Raw genomic sequence first — 15,460 nt, 5'->3', positions numbered from 1 at the left:
AGTGCTGCAGTAGAGAGTGCAGGAACATGTTTGGTTCAAGTACTGCTTTACTACAGAAAAAGGCTTTCTAAATTGATATTTCCCAAAGCTCAGTTTATTTATTTTTTTCAGTGTATAGTAAATGTAGTTTTCCTTAAAGGCCCGGACAGTTTACAGCAAAATTTTGTACATTGGATTTATTTATTTTTTTACTGGACCTGCTGAAAGAGCTAAAATAGCCAAAATAAAGGGAAAATCGTTTTTGACCATTAGTTTATATACATTATTTCACTGTAGAACCTATAAATATACGCATGTTAACATTGCTATGTACATTTAGAAATTTATTATTTATAGGAGGAGGCACGTGCTAGTCTTCACCCTCCTAATGTTGGGGCATTGCTAGTGAAAGGGAAGTGCAGCTGAGTGGGAGGGATATAGGCATAGCTAAATTGGGGAGAAGAAGAAGAAATGTTTTATATATATTTTTTTCCTCTATTAGATCGTTATGATTAAATTAAACTTTTTTTATTATTAAAGATTGTAACGTGTACATACATAGCATATGTAGTAAGGTGTGTGTTTAAATTAGAAAATGTACATTTATAATGATGATTAAATGAAGAGTGCTGTATGTTTTGGTTTTATGAAAAAGGCTCTAGGCGTCACGGGTTGTTTGTGATTGGCGGTGACGTGTTTCCGGTTTGGTATCGAAGCTAAGCGGAAGGGAGTGTCGGACACGCACACACACACATACACAAATACACACACTCACACACTCTCTCTCTTACTAAAACACAGATATAAACAGCAGAACAGGCCCCAGCAGCAGCAGCGCCCGGCTCTCAGGTAGGAGAGTTTAATAAACCGGGGGGTTTCAGGCTGCAGCGCCGGGAGGGAGGAGGGGGTGCTGTAAGAGATCAGCGCAGCTCGGCTGTAAGATGGCGTGTGTCAGTGTTTATGTGTGTGTGTGTGTGTTTAGGATTTAGATCTGGAAGAATTCCGTTTTAAACCTACAGTTTTTCAGAATTCCCTCTACATAGGGCTGATTTTCCCTCCCCTACCGCGCTCTACTGCTGTGGGTTTAGCTAACGGACTAAAACAACACGCACACACACACACACACACAGACGGAGGCCACTACACCAGGCCTGATCTTTAGGTCTGTAAAGGTTTAAACGTGTCAAAAACAGAATGATCGTGATCTAAACATGTAGATTAACGAACCTACAGTCTTATTCCACTGTTATTCACTGTAGATCGGAACCCTGACTGATACACTTCACTGTAATAACAACAACAACAACAGTCCGCTCAGCCCACGATTACACTAAATTATTACTAACAGATTTATAGCAACACTTATAATAACACTGTCCTTTCGGTAGTAAATACGTAATATATAGTTAGCTACATTATAAAAACACTTATGTTATACATGTATAATATGATATATATATATATATATATATATATATATATATATATATATATATATATATATATATATATATTTGACAGATATAAATGAAGTGGTGCAGTAGTTTGCTTTTAGAAATAGTCAGATATTAATACTAACAGTGTAGTGAAATAATGATTCAGTCAGCCTGCAATTCAATTCATGAGTTTAAAACACTGAAATAAGTAGCTCACTAATATGTAGTATCTTAAAATAGTGCTGCAGCCAACAATTATTTTTGATAATCAATTAATCTGCTGGTTAATTATTTACAGTGTTTAATTTAATACATTAAACTGTCTTTGTACTAATGTAGTAATTGTATAGCAACTAGGGCTGCAACTAATGAGGATTTTGGTAGTCAACTAATCTGATGATTATTTTTTTTATTTATTAGTCTGCAATTATTTCTGACATGGTCTCCATCTCTAAAAAAACAATAGAAACAGCAACACAACATAAGATTTAAAAGCCATTTAAATGTTCAGATTATGTTTAAACGTGCAAGTTACTGATATTTAGTAAGTAGATATGTAATCTGTTGTGTTTGGTCCCTTTTGGAGACAGACTAAGTTGAGTGTAAACTGTGTGAAGGAGCCCATTACCCATCTCCCATTGCGCTTCACTTTGTGTAATGCTGATTTGTTACAAATTAACTTGTTCACTAAACATAAGATGTGAATTTGTGAATTTACTGAGAATGAAACCAGTCTTGTTAAACTACTCTAGTAGCAGGCTCTAGTAACACTGAGTGAGAGGGAAAAAAATTGCTGTAATAACGTAGACCCAACTAATCGATAATAAAAAATTGTTGCCAAATATTTATATAATCGATTTTATTGGATTAGTTGTTGCAGCCCTATCCTTAAGTATTATAAAAATACAATAACAAGTTTAAAACATGTTTAATACCTATAGATATGCAGTTAAGATGCAGTGGAATCTTGTTTTTTTTTAAACCAGGCACTAAAATGAATTGTTAGGATTTTGCATTATTCGTATTAAATATATTAAATACATTTTTTGAAAATCATTAAAAGTATATATTTATACATGTTTTATATGTATTTATATGTGCTAAACATGTGTATGCCTGTTTTTCATATGGGGGATGGTAACTGCAACTATACTTATAAACACAAAAATACATTAAGAAGTATATTTGGAGCTTCAAAGCTGTTAAATCCTCACTATCCTGTGATCTCCCAGAACCAAGCGTTTAACCACGGGTCAGCAGCAGTGGATCAAACCGTGGTTGTTATCGTTCAGTGGAACTTCTGAGAAGCACCTGTATTGCTTAATGATGGTTCATAACCAGTGCGCTTATCTCAGTAGTTCAGTTAGTTCAGTAGTTACAGATTTGGGAAACAATTGCATTGCAACTGCATTGTTTTAAATGGCTATTCTTTTGTGGAAATGCACCTCAGCTCTATAGTTATTCTCATAATAACCATATAAGGATAATATTAAATATTTATATAGGTATTTAATCAGCCCACAATTCAATTCACAAATGACTGAAATATCTATTCTTATTATTTTATCAAAATTACAAAATATGGTATAGTATAGTAAAAATGTAGTAAAAATTAGTTTATAAATGATATCTAAAACAATATAAATAAAATCCCAGTTCCCAAAAAGTTGGGAAGCTGTAAAAAATGAACTTAATGTAAGTTAAAACAGAACGTAATGATATGAAAATTTCACACACCCATATTCTTCACAGTAAAACAGTTAACATGTTACATTTAACTGGTTGAGACATGTTACATCTTAACATTGTATAAAAAATATCTTTTATCAATAACTCATTTTGAATTTGATAAATTGTGAGGCACCCCCCTTTTAACAACACTCTGTAAAATAGGTCTGGAGTCGGAGAAGAGCAGCTGCTGGAGTTTTGGGAGAGGAATGTTGTCCCATTCTCTTCTGATGTAGGATTTTAGCTCCTCGACAGTCTTTTCACCATTTTTTTTGGTTCGTAATGCACCAAATATTTTCTGTTGGTGGAAGCTCCTGGACTGCAGGAAGGCCAGTTCAGCACTTGGACTCGTGCTGTTGTGATGGATGCAGTATGAGGTTTGGTATTGTCTTGCCGAATTATGCAAGGCCTTACCTGCGAGGCACGTCTGGATTGGAGCATACGTTGTTCTAAAACCTCTATATACTGTTTATCACTGGTGCTTTTCCATATGTGTAAGCTATCAACACCACATGCACTAATTCAGACTGACCCTTAATATCAGATTTTCAGGATTTTGAGTGCTGATAACCAACTGGGTGATCCCTGTCCTGGAATAACTTTTGGTTCATCTGTCCGTAGATGGTTTTTCGTTTTGCCTCAGTCCATTTATATGATCACCCATCTCTCACTCTGTATATCCTTCAGAGATATACACAATATTGTCTTACAGAGGCATAAAAACAGTGGTGTGAAAAAGTATTTGCCCCTTACAGATTTCTTTTGTTATTGACATTTTGTCACTTACATTTCTCAGATTATCAAATAAACTTTCATATCAGATAAATATAACATATAACATATATAATATAATAAAAATAAAAAAACACTTTTTAAATGTTTTAAAGATTTTATTTACTAAGAGGAAGAAACTATCCAAACCAATCCAGGCCATTGTGAAATGATCTGAAGCACACAATCAAGTCCACCTCTGAATGGCTTAAAAAAAAAAAAACTAAATTAATGTTTTGCAGTGGGCTAGTCAATGTCTGATGAAGATGCTGTGGATGACATTAAACAGGCTGTTTTTGTTAGAAAACCCTCCAATGTGTCTGAATTAAAATAATTATGTAAAGAAGAGTAGATCAAAATTCCTCCACAGAGATGTAAAAGACTCTTTGCCAGTTATCAGTAAAGCTTGATTGCAGTTGTTGCCGCCAAGGGTGGCAGAACCAAGTTATAAGATTTAAGGGTAAACATTTTTTCACACAGGGCTAGATTGGTTTGGACTTTTATTTTCCTTTAATAAATAAAATTATCATTTTAAAAGTTTTTTATATTTACTTAGGTTCTCTTTGTCTAATATTACAGTTTGTTTGATCATTGGAAAAATGTAAGTACGCCACTGTAAACATTCAAAACATTGAAAATAAACTATGATCACCTTCTTTACTGAACTTTTGAACTTTTTGATGTAAAAACACATTTTGAGAACGTTAGACAGATTTGTTCATTACTTGTTTTGTTTAATATTTTTCCTGTAGCTGTCTCTTCTGATGCGGTTGCTGTAGTCCAATAAACACACTTTACACTTACAGCGAATGTACAACTACAATTCACTACAAAGCACTACAATTCCTAGAATACATCTGCCAGGCTTGTGTGTTTGGCCATTCACAGACATTTTTCGTGTTCTTTTTCCAAATTCTTCAAGTTCAAGTTTTGGCCGCGTATTTACGTTTGTGTATTATGGCTGGCTGTTTCTAGTTTTCATTTAGTTCTCAAATACTAAGGATAGATCGTAGCTTTAGCCATTCTAATGGTAACAGTAGAAGGCAGGGTTTCAAACCAGTGCTGTTTTGTCGACCATGGCTAACAAAATAGCATACAGGATAAGACTAAAGCTCTTTTGGGTCACATTTAAGAACAGTTGAGTGCAGTAAAACAGGATAGAAAAAAATATTTGGAGTTTTCTACAAAGTGACACAAGTGATTACTCCTTCAGCAGCTCTCCCCACATTAGTTCAATGTGATGTCTTTCAGCACAGGAGTCTGTTGGCTGAAGCATCAAGGTGTTTCGCTACACTTTCCTTCAGCACTACCCAGTAATGCTGCATCAGTGGCAGCTGAAGAAGAGGCGTGGCTAATTTCACATGTATTGGTTGAGCCATGGGCTAGTCTTCACCCTCCTAGTTCTTGAGGTATTACTAGTGATTGGGGGAGTCATAAAAGGGGAATAAACACTGAAGTGATACTTGCACAAATATGATGGAAGAGTCATCAGAGAAAATACTTTTTGTATGAACATCTAAAGAAATTATGTGGAATATAAAGTTAAAATGGAAAATGATTGTGGTGATTATGTTGATGTTGATTATGTTTCATTATGTTGGGTCAGTAGGTCAGCATGGCGTCCAGCAGCACGAGCAGTGAGGAGGAGAGGAGTTTGCGGGAATGTGAGCAGTACGTGCAGAAACACAGCATCCAGCAGCTGCTGAAGGACTGCATTGTGCAGCTGTGCACGTCCAGGCCAGAAAGACCCATGGCCTTCCTCAGAGATTACTTCGAGAGGCTTGAGAAGGTGTGAGATTAAGCTTAGTCTTGGGGATGCCTCAGTCTTTAGAGGCAGTTTGTCAGTCTGACGGTTGGTCTTTATTATTGGTCTTGATGTTTGCCTCCCATTAGGAGGAAGCAAAGCAGATGGTTGGCCAGCAGAAATCCAGCTCTCGTTCGGATTCACGTGAAGATGAGATTTCACCTCCCATGAACCCTGTGGTTAAGGGCCGTCGCCGCCGTGGAGCCATCAGTGCTGAGGTTTACACAGAGGAGGATGCTGCTTCTTACGTCAGAAAGGTACTGAGTTATTTTATTCATATAGGACAGCATGATCTGTATTGTACTACTATATATTCATTAGAAGTGCACTGAAATGAAACTTGGTGCTATTCTAAAAATGAATATACAGGGGTTGGACAATGAACCTGAAACACCTGTAATTTTAGTGGCTAAATTCCATGGCTAAATTGGAGCAGCCTGGTGGCCAATCTTCATTAATTGCACATTGCACCAGTAAGAGCAGAGTGTAAAGGTTCAATTAGCAGAGTAAGAGCACAGTTTCGCTCAAAATATTGCAATGCACACAACATTATGGGTGACATACCAGAGTTCAAAAGAGGACAAATTGTTGGTGCACATCTTGCTGGCACATCTGTGACCAAGACAGCAAGTCTTTGTGATGTATCAAGAGCCACGGTATCCAGGGGAATGTCAGCATACCACCAAGATGGACCAACCACATCCAACAGGATTAACTGTGGACGGAAGAGGAAGCTTTCTGAAAGGGATGTTCGGGTGCTAACCCGGTTTGTATCCAAAAATCATAAAACCACAGCTGCCCAAATCACGGCAGAATTCAACGTGTTCCAGTTTCATTATCCAACCCCTGTACTTAACAGTGCAGTTTTAGTCATAAATGTATCCCAGCAGTGCTACTCAAATCACATGTAATTAAAAAAACTAATTTGATAAACAAACAAACATTAAGGCCCAGCAAGCCCTGTACAGCCTGTATCTTTCAGTTGAAAAATCCATCTTTGGTACAATATTTTTGGTTGCCAAATTTTGGATGCATCTCAAATATAAATTGACACAAGTAATATTGAATAATATCACAGTGCTGCTTGAAACCTTTACATTTTACAGTTTGTGTGTTTGTGCAGAATTGTAACATGAAATATGGTTACTTCTTCACTTAATCCCAGATCATCTACAGAGGCAAACATTTTATATGTGAGATAATAAAGGAGAGGATGATTGAATTACACATAGGGGCTATTCCCAATCTGTGTAGGCCCTATTATAAATATCATGCATTACATCCAAAAAGTATCACACATACATTTTTTGACCAAATTTAAATATATTCTCAATCTCTTTTTGAGAACAGTGATATGCGTAACCTCTGTACAGTGGTTCTGTTGTTGAGTTGATCAGAAGTTGATCAGTAACAAAAGTGTCAGATTTTATTTCATTTTTTTACTTTAAAATAAATAGTAGGATAAATTGGTCTTATTCATTAATCATTTTTAAAAACTCCCTTATGCAGTTTTTATGAAAATTCTGACATTTATCAATGTTTTCTTATTTGTAATTTGTTCAATTTATGATCCCTAATTATAAGAGCAGGGCTGTAAAATGATTGTAAATTAGACCCAAACAACATTCCTGGAAAATATGTACTTCAGCATGGTTGATTGCGTAATTTATAGGTTGATACATGGGTTGCTTGGGTGTTTTACAGGTTATTCCAAAAGATTATAAAACGATGGCTGCGCTGGCTAAAGCGATTGAGAAGAATGTGCTGTTTGCCCACCTTGATGATAATGAAAGAAGGTAATGGCTTAATTTTTCTTGTCAAATTCCAGTTTAAAAATGATATTTTTTGTTTGCCCCAGTTATCATCTAAACAAGTGTACTGAAGGTTAAGAGTGATTTGAAGTCTCTTTTTTTTACCCATAGTGATATATTTGATGCCATGTTCCCTGTGAACTACATTGCTGGAGAGACCGTTATTCAGCAAGGTAAGGTTTGTTTGTGTGGAAAGCAGAAAGTTTTTAATTTTTAATTTAGTTTATGTCCCAAAAACGAAAATGTGACATTTGTGACACTGTGATTTGTGTTTTCAGGGGATGAGGGTGATAACTTCTACGTTATTGATCAGGGAGAGATGGATGTAAGTGACACACACATTAATTACTTTCTTCACACACTGCTTTCTTTCATAAATCAAATCAATATAAATTGATTAGAGACAAGCTTTATTAATTTATGAACATTTTAAAAATAACTTAAAATGAAATAGCAAATTAGTAAACATAAATACTAATATAAAACACGAAAAAATAATGGGCTTAGTTCATCAGAAAAAACGTGGAGGTGAGTGGTGTGCCTGACTGTGATACCACGAGGCTGAAGCTGGTGAACCGTTGTGTGCAGTGGTGTCTGAGTGATTAGAGCACTCAGTTATTGAGAGTTATTGGTGACCGGGTTGTGCTGCTGTTTGGCCTTTGAGCAAGTGAGTCGCAGCAGTGGCTGCACCTCCGCAGACATATATGGTCATTATATCGATGTGTGTCTGTTCACTGCATGGATGGATTAAAGTCTGAAGCCATTAGTGTCAAACTCAAATGGTGAATATGATTCTTTGTGTATGTCTTGGTCCAAGGTACTCTATAGCAGCTTCTCAGAAAGCAGATCAAATCACGTTCAAAAACAGCAACTGTAAATCATGACATTTGAAAAGCATAGTACATTTAAAAACAGAAAATACAGAATACAATTTTTTTATATTAAATTTTTTAGAGGAAAGAAAAGAGTAAAAACATACATAAATTATCTTACAAAAGTGAGTACACTCCCACATTTTTGTAAATATTTTATTATGTATTTTCATGGAACAACACTGAAGATATAACAACTTGACACAATGTAAATGACTCAGTGTACAGCCTGTATGACAAGGTTAATTTGCTGTGCCCACAAAATTACTCAACAAAAATAACTACACCACCCTACCCCTGCTGTACACTGACTACTTTACATTGTAGCAAAGTGTTATTTCTTTAGTGTGGAAAAGTCCCAATAAAGATGTAAAAAAGGATTTACAATAATGTGAGGAGTGTACTCGTTTTCATAAGATACTGTACACTAAATGACCACATTTCTGAAACAACTACAGGAGCCTTTATGACAGCACATTCTAAATAAATATACATTAATATATAGATGATCCTTGCCTTCATAGCTCTAACAGCAGGTGTGGATTTGTTGAGTCAGTTCTTTTTACAAACACTTACACTTATAAAAAAAATTACTGTGGAATTATTTCACTTATGTCTGTAAACTGCAAGAATAAGTGCTTGATTTTATACACCCGTGGCAGTGGGACTGAATGAAACACCTGAATTCAGTGATCAAGTCCCAATACTTTTGCCCATGCAGTGTGTAAATCAGTATTTAGTAGTTACATTTTTGATGATGATATTTATTATCTGGATGTTTTGTATGATTTGTTTTAGGTGTATGTGAATAATGCATGGGTGACCAGTATTGGGGAAGGTGGCAGCTTTGGAGAACTGGCTTTAATCTACGGCACCCCAAGGGCAGCGACTGTCCGAGCTAAAACCAATGTGAAGCTGTGGGGCATCGACAGAGACAGCTACAGGAGAATACTGATGGTATGTATCACCCATGTGGTAGAGCAGAACATTTTAACTACGCTGCATGTCTGTCTGTATTACATACTACTGGTGCAACATGCAGTTTAATTAATGTACCCCTGTCTGCAAATGTTTTGTCATCCCTGTTTAAATATCATTTTTGTTGTTTTAAGTATGAAAGTGGAAAAAAAAAAATTGTTACTAATTTGACCAGATACATAAACCTTCTTTTCTTCTCTTTAGTTTTGCAGTTGTTTTGTCCAATCACAATTAAATTAAATTAAATTATTATTTTTATTAGGCACTTTAACCATACTTCTGCTTTAGAATGTGTTGTTTTAACTGGACTAGGAGTACCTAAATTTTGCACAAGACTACTGTATGTTTCACACTATAAAGTGCCCTGGATTATAAGGCACACTAACAATTAACATCTGTTTTCAAACATAAGGCACACCGAATTAAAAAGCACATTGTGTGAAACAAGTAAGGAACAGGGGTGTAGCCATGTTTTCCTTCTAATTCAACAGGTCTTGCTGCTGGGGGGTGGTGTTGGGGTAAATTAAGTGAGGCTAAGCTAAGTAAACAAAACTGTGACTTTATTTTAAAGTCAAACAACTGCTGGATGTTAATCTAAACAGATTTGTCTCCTGAAAACCTTCAATTTGGGTAAATAATGTGCTTCCGTTTAAATACAGTAAGCTTAGATATCTAGATTTCCATTAAGGCTGGGTACAGCAGGCTACAGACTGATAATACTCATCTCTGAACTGTGAAATAGGTAGCTACAGGCCGATAATAATCACCTCTGAATGTGCGCCGGGTAGTGTGAACAATATGGATAATTAGAATAATGTGTTGAAACTTACCTGTATATGATTTGTTTTGTTTGTCTCTTTCAGGGAAGCACTCTGAGAAAGAGGAAGATGTATGAGGAATTCCTCAGCAAGGTGTCAATCTTAGGTAAGTCTCTATACTACACTGTTATTTGATAATTGCACAACTTCCTCTTAATTCTATTAAATTTTAACTCCTCTTGTTCTCAGTATCATGTATTTACTGTTTAAATACTACATTTTAAATGCTGCATTAAATCTGAATTTGTTGCTTATATTTAAAATTGAATTATTCCTGTAATATTGTTATTCTATAACTATATTTGGACCAGATCTGATGATCTGAAGTTGGTTAAGCTGTGTGACCCTCCTGCACTGAATACTGACAGTGTTTTTAATGCCCTGCAGAATCACTGGATAAATGGGAGCGACTCACTGTGGCCGATGCACTCGAAACGGTGCAGTTTGAGGACGGTCAGAAGATTGTGGTTCAAGGCCAGCCTGGAGATGAATTTTTCATCATCCTTGAGGTACTCAGTGATGTTTCTCTTCTGCTCAATTCTCAAAGACTCTTTATGGCCAGAAAACTCTTCTGAATGTAAAGCTTAATTATATCCCTGAAATTACATTAAGCAAAATTACATTAAAATTGGAATGTAATTACAGTCAGATTGCCCATGGACAGTGTCATGTACAAGGATAATTTCTCAGTGAAATTGGTGTGTAACATCACAGGATATCAAAGGAAACAAGTTAACATAGTTCTAGATCAGGTGAGATAGAGTATATCTACAACTGGTCTAAATGGGCAGTGGCCCTGTAAGGAATAGATTCATAGATTGTGCTGCATTTTAAAAACACCATAATAGCAATATGTGCAAAATGTGTTCTACATTGCTAAAGGTGTGGAAAGTACAAGTAAACATTAAGTCAAATGTGTGAATCCTGTGTGAAAACAGAGTGGGGTAATGAAGTGTATGTGTGTGAATAAAATGGTTCTGGTTTCTTAAGGGTTCTGCTGCAGTTCTGCAGAGGCGCTCTGAAAATGAGGAGTTTGTGGAGGTGGGCAGACTCGGACCCTCAGACTACTTTGGTGAGTGTTAATCAAATGTGCTCATCAGGTTTTTAAATGTTTCTAGATGACCAGTGGACCTCTATGAACGCATGGTGTGTGTGTGAGGGATGCAGAAGCTAGGGGTGGGCATTATGATCATTAATTTTATACTTTGTGTAAAATAAAGTATATTTTTATGTTTTATACATTGCTAGGTGGTGGTTAGGGTGTTATTATTTGCAGTTATGCATTTATGTGTTTAATACAGGTGTGACACTATGTGGGTTTGGATAATTACCTTTGTAGAAAATAGGAGTGCTCCGGGTGACTAAGCCACTGACACTATGATCCAAGCATCACCAAATCAAATCCTGGACCATGCTGTTTGTTATTCAGCAGAGCACAAATGACTCTCTCTGGATGGGTAGATGTTGCTCTCTTCCCACATCACTTTTAATCTTGATCAGCACAGGCATCTGCTGGCTGAATTAGTAGAGCCGGTGGTTTTATCCGAGCTGTGTGGGCTGCCCAGTGATGCTGCATTAGCTGCAGTTTGAAACAGGGCACTGGCTAGCTTCACATGTGCTAGCCTTCATCCTCCTTTTGTTGGGGTATTAGCAGTAATTGGGTGGGTCAAAAACGGGATTAAAAAGCAGCTTTGAAGGAGCTTACACAGAAATTTTTATTATAATAAAATGCTTGTGGAAGCAGTTATAAAAATGATAATAATGCTAGTTTATTTGCGTAAGTGTAAATTATTTGTGTTTGTGCTGCTTTCTTGTTTTAGGTGAAATTGCTTTGCTGATGAATCGCCCTCGTGCTGCCACCGTGGTCGCCCGCAGCCCACTGAAGTGCGTAAAGCTGGACCGCCCTCGATTCGAGCGTGTGCTGGGGCCATGCTCAGACATACTGAAGAGGAATATCCAGCAGTACAACAGCTTTGTCTCACTGTCTGTCTGAGTCGAAGCCGCCCTGGCCACTTCCTCTTTTTATCTAACGCAGGGTCCACCAATGCAGATCGCTTTATTTTCTTACTTTTCTTTCATATGTTTATTTTACTCACTCCCAGGTGCCCATTCAGTTCCCTTCTCCGGTACGTATTCCGTCCTGTGTTTGGGCTGCTTATTTAGAAAGAATATGAGTCCTCACTAAGGAGACTGTAAAACTGAAGTTTGGTCTTTGACGTGTCATTGTTGTAAAGCGAGGGAAAGAATAGGAGGGTCTCCTTTTTTCAGATCTACTTATGAAAGAACACAAAACTGTATTACAGTGTTTATGATGGTGTTTGTAACATACAGTCTTAAATATATAGGTGCTGCAAAGAGTTATTTGGGCAATGCCATAGTAGGATATTTTTTGTAAAATAGATAAATCTATAGGAATTATTTAATGTAAAGGATCTTTCCCATTTAAAGGTTCTTTACAAAAATTACAAAAGTGTGTTTTCAGATGGTATTACTCAAAGCCCCCTGTGTAGAACCTGTATTTTAGGACTTTAAGGCTAGGAACTGCTGGGTACATCTGGGAAAGTGTCCTGTTTGAACCATGGGAAAGTATTTCGCCTTTCGTTTTCTTCTGCATCATTTGACTATAGTTAAGCCAAAGGCAAATCTGCTCTATGTTGTGTTTGAGTTCCGTCAGTTCCGTTAGTTTTGTCAAGGGTACTGAAGTTTTAAACATCACCATAGTTACCATGGTGATCAGCTTTGCTCTTTTCTTGTTGTAGGTGCACATATATAGCATATGTAAATGATTATAATATATTAAAAGTAAATGACCATAATCATATTTTTTGCACAGTTTGGTATACATATATAAATATATAAATTTAAATATAAAAATCTATATATGCTCCTGCTATTTCACATTATTGTTATTGCTGGTCCAAGTGGTTCTCTCTTTGTTTTTCCACTCACACCATTTATCTCACAGCTTTTTCTCTCATTTACCTCACATTGCTTTTTGTGTTGATATTACCTAAAATATATTGACAAGCTTTAATTTTAATGAAGTATTTGTTGGATTTTGGTGGATGTGTGTCAAACATTTCAGTTTATACATAGTTTAGATGTGATTAAAGCTACACAGAGGGAAGAAGGTTTTTTTTAGCTTGTCAAACAAATTAGCACATATACATTTGAGTGTTTTTGTTTTCAAGTGTAGTCATTCATTTTAAAGGTACAATTAAGATTTATCAAGTACTGGCTTGTTAACTTGATTAGGCGTTTCACTATTCTGCATTCTGCTTTTATTGTTTTCTCATATTTTGTTTTTTTTTTTCTAAGAAAAAAATGTGGCTCATAGTCAAACCAGTCAAAGTCTTAAGAGCTTTAGTATTAAATGATATCAGATGACATCTTGAACATATGTTATTCTTTTGCTGTACGCCATCAAGCTGAATGTGTGCGTATTGCCATTGCGATATTTCAGAACAGTTTGTGTTAAGGAACTGGTTACGAGGTTAATGCAACCATCTAGTTCACAGGCTGGAAGTTTTCTGTTCCACGCTGTGGTGCTTTCCAATGCAGTGTTACCATTTGCTGAAGCTTTTGTTAAATATTTTAAATGTTGTGACCAGGAATTGCTGTTTTGTTTTAAGTAAAGTGTGTGTAGGCTTTCAACTGAGTGATATGTGATTTCTGTGTGTTAGACCCCTTTAGACCCTTCTACCAAAATACATCTATGTAGGGTCAGTGTAATGAATTTAATTTTTGAAAGTGCCTGATTTTACTTTGTAACTGTTAGCAATTTTCTTTCTTTTTGATTCTATACTGTGCTGTTGATAAGCACAGATTCAAGGTGTGTGTTGACTTCAGTGTCTTTTTATTGGTGTCTTTAACAGTGTAAGGTTGACAACCTTTCCACAGCGCCAACATTTCCCTGGCTAAATACTGTAAAGATCTTTCTTTACTTCAGTTCGTAGCTTTGTCATGCTTTGGTCAGTTCTTGTAAAGAATTATTGGAAATGAGTTTGTTTATCATTTAAAGCTTGCGATCAGTTTTCCACAGGTGTTTCAAGAAATTGAATTAGTGAAACATTTTAATCAAGGACATGTTTACCCTGTCTTTTTTTGTAGTGGTAAAGATTGACACCCGCAGGTCATATCATGTGTTTTAATAGTGTAATTATAACTGCCTATCATATTATTTGGTGTAAACGGGCAGAACTAATCTTGGAGTGGGAAATCCAGGTAGATAAAGGTGTGATTCTGCAGTGTTTAAATTGAAATTCTATCAGTGTTTAATCATAAATTGTTGATTTCTATTTTTATATCATTCAGCTCCACTTTGGCTAATTTTTTGTCGGTCATGAAGGGGCATTTGTATTAGCATAAATGGTACCCTTGGAAAGTGGTCATGTTTTTAGCTTTTTTTCTCAAAATAAAACCCATTCTTTTGTATTTTGCTAGTTTTTCCATACTTACAGTCCAGATTCGACCTTGTATATTGTTACAACCAAATTAACCAGGCATGCTAATGTGGCTAACAGCAAAAAAAAGCTAGCTAGCCATTGTTTAGCATGGCTAGTGGTTAGCATTTAGCTTATTTGTCAGCATTTGATTAACCCTTCCTTCAAACTATAAAAGCCCCAGTACACACACATACACACCTTTATACAGCTCTGTGGTTTGTAAAGCCTTCAGTCTATGCTGCTGTTGGCCGTCAGAGGACCATTTCTCTATTATCTCTCTCTCTTATGTGATTGTATTCAGGTTTTTTGTTTGTTTTTATTGTGCTGTAACCCTTTTTGGTATAGATTGTCCAAAATGGCAGGTCAAGCAATAAAAAAATAAATTCTTAAAGGTTTCTTTCTTTTTCCTTAACACATATTCCTAAATTTTCTTTGGGATAAATAAAGTATCTATCGATCTAATGCTTTGTCTACAGCCCACAGACATCTTCAGAATCCTCCTCTCATCCGCGTTTAGCAACTCGTCAAATGTTTGACAGTTTCTGTACAGTATCCTTTAAAAAAGGAATATTACATTTTCACATATTTTTACATGAGATCCCAAAATCGAATTGGATCACAATAAAATACCGCTCTCTGGAATGAAGGTATTTGTTCCCTGAACTCTACTGCTTCGGTCACACAACAAAAGCAAAAGCATCAAGTTTAAACAGCTGCTTGATCCAGTTCTTATCTGTAGATACACAGTTGTTGTTTCAGTAAGCCTTCACCTGCTGCTGGGAAACATGGAGGAGGGGTTAAAATTCTCACATACCACC

The 15,460-nt window shown here is 36.1% G+C and overlaps 1 protein-coding gene across 2 annotated transcripts; it reads left to right on the top strand.

The window, feature by feature from the left end:
• Positions 1-671: 671 nt before the first annotated feature.
• Positions 672-15,033, top strand: prkar1aa (protein kinase, cAMP-dependent, regulatory, type I, alpha (tissue specific extinguisher 1) a). 2 transcript variants are annotated; one of them, XM_007233742.4, is made up of 11 exons: positions 672-828; positions 5,521-5,703; positions 5,808-5,975; positions 7,423-7,514; positions 7,641-7,702; positions 7,808-7,854; positions 9,200-9,358; positions 10,243-10,303; positions 10,585-10,706; positions 11,188-11,269; positions 12,018-15,033. In XM_007233742.4, exons 2-11 carry the CDS (start codon positions 5,530-5,532, stop codon positions 12,188-12,190), a joined length of 1,140 nt encoding a protein of 379 aa, XP_007233804.1. In that variant the 5' UTR covers positions 672-828; positions 5,521-5,529; the 3' UTR covers positions 12,191-15,033. The 2 variants fall into 2 exon arrangements, with proteins under 2 accessions (XP_007233804.1, XP_007233803.1); XM_007233741.4 differs by having other exon boundaries at positions 673-828; positions 5,524-5,703.
• Positions 15,034-15,460: the final 427 nt, after the last annotated feature.

This window comes from Astyanax mexicanus, chromosome 19 (assembly GCF_023375975.1).
Source record: "Astyanax mexicanus isolate ESR-SI-001 chromosome 19, AstMex3_surface, whole genome shotgun sequence".
Lineage (NCBI taxonomy): Eukaryota > Metazoa > Chordata > Actinopteri > Characiformes > Acestrorhamphidae > Astyanax > Astyanax mexicanus.
This window is presented reverse-complemented; position numbering and strand designations above follow the sequence as displayed.